We start from the raw sequence: 13351 nt of genomic DNA, 5'->3' as shown, positions 1-13351 counted from the left end.
GGTCTCTCTTTGAACTTGTATACTTGTAGTGCTGGCTTTGGGACGGGTGGTTATAAGGCTGCATCGACTCGTTTCGGCGACAGCAGTAACAGGAAACTGCGTTTGAATCAGACTACTGAAAATATATCAATAATCCCAGACTTTTTCAAGAGGCAATACTTATAAAAATCACAGCGAGGCCCAGTGGCTTCACTCTTTGTATCTACAAGTTACCTAGTTATTGTTATGTACACAGATGACTAATACATACATATTCTGTAGTCACGTGAATTATCCGCCGGCGCCCCAAAAAGTCAAAGTTTCTCCCCGTCCGATCTGACCATTTGCCGATTGATCAATCCTCCCCATTCACCGCAGCCAACCATGCGTCCCTCACTGCGGTTACTGAAGCTGGAGGCCTCGTCCCTGCAGGGGCCCCGGTCTCTCTATGTCTGCACGGTCTGCCAACACGAAGCGCGTCCGCGCCCGCTGATCGCCCGCCAATTCCTACGCAACGCTTCGTCCAACACCACCCCGGTCACGGAGCGCGTGCGCCGCAAGATCTGGGGCACGGATAACCCGCCGGGCTTGAAGGACCCATATGGAGGGGAGGGCGTCTTCGAAAAGAAGTTCCGGAAGAATCAGCCTCAGCCGGAGGAGGGAGAGCAGGCTGCGGAGGCGGCTGTCGGCGCTGAGCATGAGCATGCTGGTGCTGAGGAGGTCGCGGCTTATGATACGTATGAGCCGGCGACTACGTGGGAGGGTCTTACGCGTGTTGGCCATCTTGGGGAGTGGTCGAATTATGGTCCTTCTGAGGTCGATACGTACCAATCGTATGTTCTTTCCCTGTATCCTTTCATATGAGGATTTGCATCTTTCCTCCCTGCCATTTTTTCCCTCGTTGTTTGATGCAATTGGGAGATGAGGGACCCCTGCTGATGGATCGTGCTACATAGGTTCTCGCTGAACAAGAAACTCACCAAGAAGGGCCAATTGTCTCTGGCCGCCCACCAAGCCGCGGTGGAGCTCTGCCTGATGCAATCCCTCGGCAAGCCCTTGACGAGCGTCTGTGATGTCGCGGAGCACGAAAAGCCCGTTTTCAAGCTACTCTGGAAGTGCAAGGTCCAGCCCACCACGAACGGCCAATGGGGCGACGCCCTGGTCTACCCGAATACGGAAGCGCAGAATGCTCTCGTCTACATCTTCGAGCAGATTGGCGGCCAGCCCCAGGCTGCTGCTCCCGCGGTAGAAGCGACGGAAACCGCAGAGGAAGATGCCGAGGCGGTTGAATACGAGGAGACGGCGGAGGTCGATGGGCCCCGGTTGCCGTTCTTTGGATACCAGGATGTGAAGGACAACAGTTTCTTGTCCCTGCCGTTGAACGATCCGGCCCTTAAATTTGCCGTAAGTGCTCCCCTCCTGCTGCGTCCGCTACAGTGCAGGAGAGACATTTGGCTAACATAACTTCCGCGCAACAGTACCTGAAGCGCCTGTCCCAGCTGAGCGGCCAATTCTTCCCGGACCCGGTCATCCAATCCATCTCGACGGTGCAGGAGGCCGTGAACCACATCCAATCCGTGGTGCAGCCCAAGCCCAAGAAGCTGGCGGAGCACCTGACAGGTAACGAGAGCCTCCTTGACCTGCCGAACGTCAAGATCTTCACGAAGAGGCAGAAGCCCTCGGACAAGGATGAAGAGCTGGGTCGGAAGAAGGTCATTGAGAATGAGCTGCGCGCCCGAGGCCTGATCGAGTAGAGCGGCTGCCCTCTTGTCTTATCGTTCTTGTAGCATGTTATATTTATTCTGAGAGGTCTTTCTGTATTATAGAAATTTGAAAACAATTAACTATTCAACAAAGATGGGTCTGATTGGTATTGCTCGATTCGTTGTACTATGTAGCCTAACTCCTTTCGTGCAAAAAGATAGAAGAAAAGAATATGACATGAAAAATAGAGTAAAGAAAGCAATAACCCCCCTTAAGAAACGCCTTGGAACCAATGCAGCAAGTCCATCACTTCCGGGCATTCGCAGGAAGCGAAAACCCCCTCGTCATAAAGTCGGTGTTCGAATATTCCCGGCCATCCGTCTTGCTGAAAAGACTGTCCAGGGTACCACTACCGCCCATCATTTTCCGTCGCTTCTTCTTCTCGTTCTCCTCTTCCAGGATCCGGGCTGTCAGGGTGGCGGTTGCTGCGTTCTTGATTCCGTTGGGAACACTTTTATCGCTTCGTCCGGGGGCGGTCGACTGTTCCTTGGGCGGTTGGGCGTCGGAGCCGGACCCGGCTGCTTTCTCGGAGGCGACGACCTTCGCCTCCCCGTTGGCATGCTTCTTGCGCTTTTTGGTGCCGGGCGCCTTTTTCAGTGAATGCGTCAGGCCCAGTTCGGCTAGGCGTTGACTGCGCGCGATGAGCGACTGCTTGTCGCTCTCTTTAGCGGGGAGAATAGTGATAACGTTGTCTTCCGTGTACGGTTCGTTGCACTGCGCTCGAAATCAGTCCAAGTGTCCCTTCGCGCATTGTCTCTCCCGCAAATGACATACCTGCAAACACTTATCCTCCTTCAACTGACGAACCGCCTCTTCCGAAAACACATGACCGCAAGGAACCAGATAAACCGACTTAACGCTAGGACCGAGCTGCTTAGCCGTCACGGGACAGATCCATCCCTCGCGCCTATCAAGCTTATGACTCGGATGCTGCTCACGCTCGGTATCAATCTCGAACTTCAACTCCACCACATCGCGCAGTCCCTTGACCCGTCCGCCCAGGAACTCTTCGCAGTCGGCCCTGGAGCTGATCCCCTCGGGCTCTTCGCCGGGGAGGAGGAATTTCAGGATGGCGTCTTTGTTGTACAGGTTCCCGGCGCTGTCGGAGACGATCGGGCGCATGAGTTGCTTGTGCGAGAGCGGGCAGGTCGTCCAGGCGTGCTCTTGTTGTTCGCGCTGCGCTTCCTTGAGTTGCGCTGTGCTGGGGTTTTTGGCGGCTTCGCGGACGAGCTCGCGGCGAGTGGGGATACTAGAGATGGGTGAGTTAATGATCTTGACAGAGTTCACAGACATAGAATGGTGTATCTTCTCACCTTCCACCGTCATTACCCATCGTTTGGAAAAGTACTGCGACACAACGTCTGTCGAAGAGAATGGTTAATGAAATGCGGCCCGCCACCGATAAGAAAGATCAAGAAGGCGACGATGACTAAGGTGGAGCTCACCCCAGATTCCTGCCTTAATTACCAGTGTTACGCAGTCCATACAATAAATACGACGGACTCAACTAGACTCGAAGGAGACAGTAAGTCAACAGCTGGCCAAGTCCATCGTCCATCCTCGCCCACTGCAGCTCTCTCTTCTATCCCCCAACACTCTCTTTCTCTCTTCAATTCGCCTGAACACTACCCCGGAATTGGCACACAAGCCCAATGTTGTCAGGATGATATTGCCTCAGGGATCGCTTTTCTTCGCGAGCCTAGTCGCGTGCTCGACGCTGGTGGAGGGTGCCAGTGATGGCTCGGCGCGGCCGCGGGGAGTTGGTCCAGAATGTGAGTCTTCTTTTATATTTATTGTTGAGGAATTGGAGTAGATTGAGAAGCCCTCGATTATTGGAGGGGTTGTCCCCGACATACACCTCGGCTCAAGCACAGCTACTAACTATGCGAATAGTTGCCAAGTTCTACAAGGACCTCACCACCTTCAGCTGCATCTCCCATCCGGCGATCGAGATTCCCTTCTCGGCGGTTAACGATGACTACTGTGACTGCCCCGACGGCAGCGACGAGCCCGGGACGTCGGCCTGTTCCCACCTGTCCCGTCACTCCGCTCTGACGCCTGCGGATCGCCCAGGTTACAGCGACATGGAGCTGGCCCCCGCCCTGCCGGGATTCTACTGCAAGAACAAGGGTCATCGGCCGGCTTATGTTCCCTTCCAGCGGGTCAACGACGGGATCTGTGACTACGAGCTGTGCTGCGACGGGAGTGACGAGTGGGCCCGGGTGGGCGGCACGAAGTGTGAAGACCGGTGCAAGGAGATTGGCAAGGCGTGGCGCAAGAAGGAAGAAAAGACTCAGAAGTCCATGACGACGGCGTTGAAGAAGAAGAAGGCGCTGCTTGTGGAAGCGGCGCGGAAAGAGACGGAGATCAGTGATGCGATCAGGGCCCTTGAGGCGGAGATCCAGGGCCAGGAGATTAAGGTCAAGGATATGGAAGCCGACCTGGCGAATATTGAGAAGCAGGAGGCGAGCAAGGTCGTGAAAGGGAAGAAGGGCGGCAAGGTCAATGTCTTGGTTGGGCTGGCCAAGACCCGGGTTGAGGAATTGCGGGACGCTCTCACGGAGACTCGCAAGGAGCGCGATGAGGCCCGGTCTCGTGTCAAGGAGCTGGAGGAGATCTTGTCCAAGTTCAAGGTCGAGTACAACCCCAACTTCAACGACGAGGGGGTCAAGCGGGCGGTGCGCAGCTGGGAGGATTATGCGGCTCGGGGAACATCCGAGGATCTCGAAAACAGTGCCCGAGATCGCGACCTGGACGAGATCAGCAAGCCGGATGACGACCAGTCCGGCATTAACTGGGAGCACTGGGAGAACGAGGGTGAAGAAGGATGCGAAGTGGACACTGGTATGTGAATTGGATTGCTGATATCGCGATGGGGGCTAATCGGATTGCAGTCTACAAACTGGCGGCCTACCTCCCACCTTCCTTTGTGCGATTCATCGAGAACAAGGTGCTTTGGCTGAGAGGCTTCCTTGAAGACAACGACATCCTGCCCAAGACGGACCGCAGCCCGGATTCCGAGTCCAAGGTCGTGACCGAGGCCCGCGACGCCGTCAAGGCCGAAGAGAAACGGCTCGGAGAGCTGAAGACACAGTTGAAGGACCACCAATCTGATTTAGAAACCGACTACGGACCTGGCTCCATCCTGCGGCCGCTGAAGGGCGTGTGCACCACGAGAGACTCGGGAGAGTACACGTACGAACACTGCTTCCTGGACCAGACCAAGCAGAACTCCAAAAAGGGCGGCTCCTCCGTTCGGATGGGCAAGTTCGTGAGCATCGGGTCGGTGACCAAGGACGAGCTCAACAACGCGGGCGAGATCGTTCCGGTGGAGAAGATGACCCTGGAGTATGCCAACGGGCAGGCCTGTTGGCAAGGACCCAGCCGATCCACGACCGTGGTGTTGGAATGTGGCGAGGAGAATGAGATCCTGAAGATCAACGAGGATGAGAAGTGTGTGTACTCTATGAAGGTGACGACGCCGGCCGTGTGCGTGGACGGGCAGGAGGGGAAGGCGCCGCCGCGGAACAAGGACGAACTGTAAGATGGGTTGGGCAGGCTTTGGGTTTTAAGTGTGTCGCTACCTACATATAGGAATCTTGATTTGTAGCATTTATTCACCATTCTAACTTCATCTTCTTTCATCTAGAGGCACCTGGTATCTGTAAAGTTTCAAGACAAGAGGCCCTCGCTACGGTAGACAGTAGTATCAAATTGAATACAAAGGTTCAGCACAAAAGGCGGTTATATTCAAGCGTAACGTCTCGATCAACCGGAACAACTAGTCACATCGTAAGAACAACCCCATGTCCACTCGATCCCACGTCGTGCAAGTCATACAGAACAGGCCGACAATGCCTAACAAGTGCGCCAGTCAGCTCCGACTCAGCCCTCCTCCGTCCATACTCAATGCTCGTCGCCCGGTGTCAGACAGTCATAACGAAATGGTATTATTGATTTAGTGCTGTTGAGGTCAGTCCTGCGAACGGAAACTATACAGGGGTAGGCTAAACTGACCGTGCAGGAGTTGCAAGAGCAAGAGTTGCATTCTCCGGGGCAGCAGTTGCAGGAGCAGGGAGACATGGTGGATGTGGTGGGTGGTTGGGAGGTTAGGAGGTTTCTCGGATATCGTTATAGATTGGAGGTAGAGGAAGGTAATAGACGGTTGGATTCAAAACTGAGAACAGACCAGGTCCGAACCGGGTGGGAAGGTTTATATATCATTCATACAGATCCAAATGATTAAAAAATAGAGTAAGCCAAATCAGGCACCATCTGGCATCTTCCCTCCCCTCCTTCTCCCCCTCTGTCTCTCTCTCTGTTCATCACACTTCCACACCCCACCTCTATCTTCGTCATACTCCATCTGACCTCTTCCACTATACCCTTAGCCAATCCGCTCACTTTCCCAGACGCACTGATGACGATCTAGCTCGGCTGCATCTGGGAGGAATTCCCAAGGGGGCTGTGATCCTCTCAATTCACACGAGTATGAGTGGGGGGGGTGTGGACTGTGGCATCAGTGGATGATTCCCAGACTGCATCCGCCGTGTGGTCTGCTCCTCCCATCATCTTTCCCATCGTTTACAATTCTCTCCTATTTTAATTCGTTCAAGCTTCTACGACTGTCCGGACCCAATCGGGCAAAGACGACAAACACTGGACAAACCAGGTCGGTGCGATCCACTCCGAACGCACTGTGTGATGATATGATACGCTCTCGACTATCATGCCACGTTCGGAGGAGGGGCGCACAGGTCGGGAGCAAAGAGTAAAGTTACATGGTTTTTGCAGCGGGGATGATGGAGGTAAGGCAGCAAGCAGGTGAGTGAGAGTTTGTTAGCCCGGTATGTTATGTCGTTCGCCTGTTGCAGTATGTACTCCACTACCGATCTAAAGCCGAGATACTGGAAGCTAGGAAGGTAGGTGCCTGAAACGTCATGATATTGTGGATACTGGATACTGGGTATTATGGTTGAAACTTGACAGACGTGCATGCCCACCTCTAACTTGATAGGGATATTCCATGCTGACCGGTGGTTTTATCTCTCCAGTCTGTGACGTCCATTCAACTCTGGCTGTAGAGTGTGAGAGAGAAGGAGACTAGGGATATAGTAACTTGTCACTCGCAATCTCTCTTCGGGTTTAGGTTCTCTCTCTTATTATTGGCCAGTGACCCACCATCGTTCTCCATGAAGTTGGAGCTTCTGCACGAATCTTGCCATTAGTTGGTCCCATTATTAGTAATTAACATTGACTGATGATATGAAAAAAGAGAGGGAAAAAGAAAAAGAAAAAAGAAAAAATCACGCAGTGGTGACATGCAGCGTGGGGACATCAACATCCAATTTGATCCATCGCCCACCTGGTCGCCAGCCAGTCATAGGCCTCCTAGCACATCGGACAACCTAGTGAACCCACCCGCGCAAGCCGCAAGAAAAGAATGCAGCGGTCAAAGAATCTCACCTCGAGCAGAAGCGTAAAAGACGCAGGTGGGGGGGAGGAAACTTCGGACCACCAGCAAGGCGCAAGAGTCAAAAAAGGCTCAGTCCTCGGACGAACACGACCAGTGTATTGCTCCACTTGGGCTCCGAGATGGAACAGCCCGGGGGATTTAGGACCAAATGGATGAGAGCAAGTGTTCGGCCTGTCACACGCACACGGCCGACGCTGATGGGAGATTGAGGTTGTGCATGTGTAGTGGATGCTACCACTTGCCCAACGAGGCCCAGCGAATTGTCGCACTGAATATAGGGTTACTTATGAGGCCAGAGGGGTCGTGATATCTCTGTAGCCGAGTGGTAATCTCTTGCAATCTTGCGACATATTGGTGATCTGGTAGTTATACCACTGTTCCATTGTGGCCCTCACTGTAGAGAAGAGGCGATAGTGGTAATGCAATACTCCTTGCTACGTTGCTAGCGAGCCATGGAGAGGCTATCAAACTCTGTAATTCTAAACGAGTCCACAACGTTATTGTCGCGACTATTGAAAGGCAAACAACCATGACGCTGATTCTCCTGATGATGCTGTTGGCAAGAATATCAAGAGAGATAGCTAGAAATGATCAAGCACCTCCCGTCAACTCTTGGGCCACCCTAACTGCTGCATGTGATGTTCAACCCATTCCCCCATTTCCTCCTTTCTCTCCCATTTCTTCATTTGCCCATGATTTATTTCTTCTACGATACGACAAACCTGGTCAGTAAAACAACATCGAACCATCCAGAAAGCGCAACACTTACGGGGCACTGGCAGCCACCAGCGGGGCATTGGCAAGAAGCGCCACAGGAGCAACCGTGATCAGCTAACAAATAAGGTCAGCACACAGTCTTGATAATATCCATGGACCATAGCCCCGCGATCCAATGTCTGGGAAATCCCCGGGCTTGATTGTTTGCCAGGAGCCAGCAGGGGAGGGGAAAAGCGCCAAATGAGACGTCAGGTCAACCCCGCCATTTAGCAATCATTACCCCGCTACCAACCACAAGACAGGAGACCAGGGATCGCGTGGTTTTATAGATGGATTAAGGATCAGAGGTAGAAGGGACTTACACATAATTATGATGGGGTTTTGAAAGAGGTGCTTTCTTTATTTCGTGAGGTTCGTAAGTGTGTTCAAGAGGAGAAGAGTGTAGGTTGGAAGAAAAAGTCCGAGTGGAAAAAAAGAGGACGGAGAGAGCCTGATATATATAGTATAAGTCCCGGTGTTGGTGCCTGGCTCTGTTTCCCGTTCCTGCCCCGTCATTTTTCCTCCATTTCACTCCAGTTCCAGCAATGGTTCAACCTTGGTTCAGACTCGATCTCCCGATGTTGTTATTAATACAATGCGATTGACTGTGGACTGTTAGAGCTAGCGGGATCAGTTTTGAGCACATTTCTGCACGTCGACTCCTCATCCTCGCACTTCGCCACCAACCATGTGCTTTGATGCCTCGAATAAGGGATCAAGGTTTGAGGAGACCGTGCTGGGTTAGAGGATCTCATACAGGAAGATAGTTTTGGAAAATGGAACAAGAAATTGGAAGAAGGGCTAAATTGGAGTACAGATTTGGATATCATTCTTCTATATCTCCTGCGACCTACCCCGCCAGAGGGGTCTGAAACTGACTGTGCCTGATTAACCACGCATATGATCCTAGACTATACGATCATTCCTAAAGATAGCACACCACTCGATTACTGAATGAAAACCATACTCAACCGCAATTACAGAAATCTGGAATCGGTCGGACTGCAGCCTCGTTGTCAATTAGTGACACCGCCATGCAAACGACGCGGAAGACATGTCGCATCTCCTGCATGTGCGGGAATGCTGCGCAAGAGGTTGCTCTAGGACCGTCTTTGGACCATGCGAGTCTCAACTTGTGTCATTGCACCACCTGCAGGACAATCACCGGAGTCCTTTGCTCCTCATACTATCCCCTACAGTCGCCCCCGACCCACCACGAGGGACTCGTCGGGTACCAACACTCTGGATGCACGACGCGATATTTCTGCAAAACCTGCGGCGCCCATGTGTTTGCGTATGTGAAACCTACGGGGCAATACTTCGTTGCTGCGGGATTGCTGGAGCGTCCACCCGAGACCAAGTCGATCCGACATTGGGGCACTGACGATACGGGAGACGGCGGCCTGGCAGCAGTCTGCCATGCGGAGTGGGCGCACCCAACGGACTCTTGCTGGCTTCACGCTTCTTTGGATCCTTCCCAACACGCCGGTGAATCGAGACCGAAGCGGTCCGCACAGCACCGACGAGAGTTGCCAGTCCAGTGTTTTTGCACAGGCATCGACCTGCGGATTACCCCCCCAGATGCCTCCTCTACCGAAGCATCCTCCCCTTGGCCAGATCTGCTGGTTCCCTATCATAGCGGATCGTCTGCGAATGCGACCGATGCGAAGTGGTGGCTCCGCGACGGGGACACTCGGTACCTGGCAGGTTGCTGCGCCTGCCGCACGTGCCGCCTCGCGAGCGGGTTTCCCATCCAGTCGTGGGCATTTGTCCCCATGTCTAACATCCGCAATGCAGATGGGTCACCGCACCCTCTTGGCACAGGTACCATGCAACGATACGAAAGCTCTCCGGGCATCTACCGCGAATTCTGCCACCGCTGCGGGGCGACGGTGTTCTGGCATTGCGACGAACGACCCCGCGTTCTGGACGTAAGCATCGGCCTGCTGCAGGCCGACAGCGGCGCCATGGCCGAAGAGTGGGTGGCATGGGCCACCGGGAGGGTCAGTTTCGAGGAGATGGCCTTGGATCGGACCCTGATGCAGCATTTGACGGCTGGATTACGGGAATGGGGTCAGGGGCAGATTGTTCGAGAGCGACAACCTGGGGTCCTGAAACCTCCCGAACAGAACCAATAGAGTACATGTAGTAGTATATAGGCCTGCTTCCGTTCAATTATCTCGTCCAATTATTCTTCCTTGTAGAGGACTATGATCGCCAGATGGTGGTTATAGAGACGTGCCCTATCGTGTATAGTTCTGGCTCACCGCCTTCCCAATCCGACCTGTCACCGCCTCGGCCGATTTGTCGCATTTTTCCAACGAGAGAGAGAAAAAAAAAAAGGAAAGGACGCACGACCGAGTCGCGATCGTTGTTTTCGACAGTGCGCCATCTAGATCTTCTTTCCCCGTTCACGTCTCTCATCTTCATTCAATTTCTTCCCACTTCTTCTTCTCCCATTGTTTTCTTTTTCTCTTAGTTCTTTGATTTCTCTTCTTCTTTTTTTTTTTCTTCTTCCTAAAATCGACTGTGGCGTTCTGTCTCGACCATGCCACCTCCAGCCTTCGAATTTCGAGGGAATCGAGGGAATGACCGACGGCCATATAACAACAACTATCAAGGGCGGCGGGACTTCACATTTCGCTACCCGAGGCCGGGAACAGCAGAGCGTCCGCTTTTGAGATCCAAAAGAGAGACGACTCCGGAGCTGTTGACGGCCTCGGGTACGGGGGATGAGCAGCCCACCAGGAAATTTGCCCCGATCGAGAACCTCAGCGATAGCGAAGAAACCGATATGGACGTGTCGGACGAGGACAATGAAGCATCCCACCCACGCAAAAGACGCGCCGTGGAAAGCAGCTCGGGTACAGGGGCCCCGGTTCCTGCGCCCCCCGCGCCCAAGTGGTCCAACCCCGACCCATACACGGCGCTACCTCCCCCCGATGAGACCCAATCGAAGAAAGTGGATGTCGTCAAGCTGATTCGAAAGGCGCGGCTTGCGGCAACTGCGTCACAACAGACGAAAACGGATGCTGTGGCTGATAACGAAGACTTCATCTCGCTCGGCGGATTGGTGGACGAGGAGGAAAAAGCGGTACAACCGCCAGAGGACGCGCCCACAGGCCCGCGAAGCCAGCAACAGTCTGGGGATGCCGCCCTCGGGAGTCGGAAGAGAACACACGATGATGAGATCAAGGGCGCGCCCAAGAAAACCGGGAAGCCCGTGAGTAAGTTCTACAGCGATGGGTCGATCATAGATGAATGGCGAGCACGTCCTTCTGGGCCAAGCGCGCCTTGGCTCAGCGGGATGGAGCCGTCCTTGCACATGGGTACCAAGCTGCACACGGAGATCCTGAGCTTTTACCACTGGGTCAAGCCACTGTATTATGAACAGATCGTCCGAGCGGACTTGGTGGCGCGGCTTCAGTCTTCCTTCCAGAGCAGATACTACGGTGTGCAGATCCGATCCTTCGGATCGTTCGCCTCGGGGCTCTACCTGCCTACGGCGGACATCGATCTGGTCCTCCTCTCCACGAGCTTCATGCGGTCTGGCGTCCGGGCATTTGGCGAGCGCAAGGGGCAGATCTACGCATTTGCGGCGTATCTGAGGACCCAGGACATTGCGGTCCCAGGGTCCGTGGAGGCCATTGCCTTTGCCCGGGTGCCGATCTTGAAGTTCGTGGACAGAATGACCGGGCTGCGAGTGGATCTGTCGTTCGACAATGACAGCGGGCTCATTGCCAACGAGACTTTTGTCAAGTGGCGGGATGAGTATCCGGCCATGCCTGTCATTGTGTCTGTGATCAAGCAGTTCTTGCTGCTCCGCGGTCTCAATGAGGTGCCGACTGGCGGGTTGGGTGGGTTCTCTATCACTTGCCTGGTGACGAGTCTCTTGCAGCATTTGCCGCACGGCCGGATGTCCCCCAACCTAGGCAGTATCCTCATGGATTTCTTTGAGTTCTATGGAGACCGCTTCGATTATGACGCCGTCGGCATCCGCATGGACCCGCCGGGGTATTTCAACAAGAGAGTTTATCAGGCCTACAAAGAGAACAACAACTCTCGTCTTGCCATTGAAGATCCGAACAACCCCGACAATGATATTTCCGGTGGCACTCGGGAGATCGCTCTGATCTTCCGGGCATTCTCCAAAGCATATCAGTATCTGAAGGATCGGATGGTTTCCGCCGCCATGGCCGGGGATGCCCACGCCAGCATCCTCGACGCTATCATCGCCGCCAACTACGAGGAGTATGCAGACCAAAGGGCCCATTTATATGAGGTATTCCAGACCCATCCCCGGTTCGCCCAGTATCATCAGCCGCCCACACCGCCGCCGCCGCCACCTCAGATGCCGCCGCCACCGGTTGATGCTGTTCCCCCGCCGCCGCCGCTGCCTGCCAAACCGCCGCCGCCGGCCGAATCGAAGGAGAAGCTGACGAAGACTCAACGGAAGCAGCAGGCGTCAAAGGAGCGTGCTACCCGTCTTCGGCGTCTGCGTCCGGACATACCCTCGGTTCCCTCCTCCATCAGTAACGAGAGGGCTTTGAGTCTTGGCGGGTACAAGGACCAATCCGCAATGGACAAGGACCTCATTCTTCGCGAGAAAGGAGCCAAGCAGAGCAATCCGGCATGATGAACTTCTTTTCTTCTCTTTCTTGCTCGCCCTCTCTTCCTCTTTTTCCCTAGAGTATAGGGGTCGAGGTTTATTTTTGACGTGATGCGTTGGTTGTTCCTTCAAGGATGGCCTCTCCTGCTGTACATTAGATATTACGGTCTTTCCCATGTTCTGCATTGTAACCATTTTCTTTCTGATACCCATTGGATGGTTTGAGTTGGCGCACGGGCGTGCCCGTTTCGTTGGAGTTTTATTTCTCGGATGGTGGATTCGTCTCTTGATTGCGCAGTGGTCGTCGTGAACGGAGCTGAGAGCTCACTCATCTCGCCGAGTTTGGCTGGGTTCGGCCAGGAGGACCAGGGTTGGCCTTGTGGAGGTGTTTGAACCCGATCAAGGCCATGTGATATCGCTAACGGTCCTACAGAACTGTTGACCTACAGAACTGTTGGCTCAGGCACGATTTCACCTCCCGGGCACTCAGGCCCAGGGTCAGGGTCAAAGATAGATATACCCGGTTGGTAGGTATACATCTTGTGTTGGTTGACCAGAAAAAAAAACGGTGTGACCAGACAGCCGAGAGTTTAGAAACCAATTAATTGAATTGGGTCAGACGGTGTGGAGACCTCGGTTTCTGTGTCGTTTGCCATGTTCCGTTTTCCCTCCCCTCTTCCTCCTCCTTTCCCCCTCAATCCTCCTCATCATGGGAGCGCTATATGCGTTTGCTTGGAGAGGACAGCGGGTAATGGGGTTGTGGTTTG

The 13351-nt window shown here is 53.8% G+C and overlaps 5 protein-coding genes across 5 annotated transcripts; 4 read left to right on the top strand and 1 right to left on the bottom strand.

The window, feature by feature from the left end:
- The first annotated feature begins 338 nt into the window (after window positions 1-338).
- BDW47DRAFT_108243 (mitochondrial 54S ribosomal mL50 protein) lies at window positions 339-1860 on the top strand. The gene is made up of 3 exons (XM_024813194.1): window positions 339-812; window positions 936-1383; window positions 1458-1860. Exons 1-3 carry the CDS (start codon window positions 364-366, stop codon window positions 1731-1733), a joined length of 1173 nt encoding a protein of 390 aa, XP_024670681.1. The 5' UTR covers window positions 339-363; the 3' UTR covers window positions 1734-1860.
- Window positions 1861-1866: 6 nt separating this feature from the next.
- Window positions 1867-3083, bottom strand: BDW47DRAFT_108242 (uncharacterized protein). Its single transcript, XM_024813193.1, has 3 exons — window positions 3057-3083; window positions 2518-2992; window positions 1867-2457 (listed from the first exon to the last, which is right to left on the bottom strand). The coding sequence occupies exons 1-3, from the start codon at window positions 3074-3076 to the stop codon at window positions 1990-1992; spliced, it is 963 nt and encodes a 320-aa protein (XP_024670680.1). The 5' UTR covers window positions 3077-3083; the 3' UTR covers window positions 1867-1989.
- Window positions 3084-3301: 218 nt separating this feature from the next.
- On the top strand, window positions 3302-5372 carry BDW47DRAFT_108240 (putative protein kinase C substrate). Its single transcript, XM_024813192.1, has 3 exons — window positions 3302-3515; window positions 3637-4587; window positions 4638-5372. Exons 1-3 carry the CDS (start codon window positions 3407-3409, stop codon window positions 5285-5287), a joined length of 1710 nt encoding a protein of 569 aa, XP_024670679.1. The 5' UTR covers window positions 3302-3406; the 3' UTR covers window positions 5288-5372.
- Window positions 5373-8787: 3415 nt separating this feature from the next.
- On the top strand, window positions 8788-10149 carry BDW47DRAFT_47535 (GFA family protein). The gene has a single exon (XM_024819123.1). The coding sequence runs from the start codon at window positions 9010-9012 to the stop codon at window positions 10111-10113; it is 1104 nt and encodes a 367-aa protein (XP_024670678.1). The 5' UTR covers window positions 8788-9009; the 3' UTR covers window positions 10114-10149.
- Window positions 10150-10353: 204 nt separating this feature from the next.
- BDW47DRAFT_47533 (putative topoisomerase family protein TRF4) lies at window positions 10354-13252 on the top strand. Its single transcript, XM_024819122.1, has one exon. It carries the CDS (start codon window positions 10524-10526, stop codon window positions 12609-12611), a length of 2088 nt encoding a protein of 695 aa, XP_024670677.1. The 5' UTR covers window positions 10354-10523; the 3' UTR covers window positions 12612-13252.
- Window positions 13253-13351: the final 99 nt, after the last annotated feature.

Source organism: Aspergillus candidus (assembly GCF_002847045.1).
Source record: "Aspergillus candidus strain CBS 102.13 unplaced genomic scaffold BDW47scaffold_33, whole genome shotgun sequence".
Classification (NCBI taxonomy): Eukaryota; Fungi; Ascomycota; class Eurotiomycetes; order Eurotiales; family Aspergillaceae; genus Aspergillus; species Aspergillus candidus.
The sequence above is the reverse complement of the archived record's forward strand: the minus strand, read 5'-3'. Positions and strand labels throughout refer to the sequence as shown.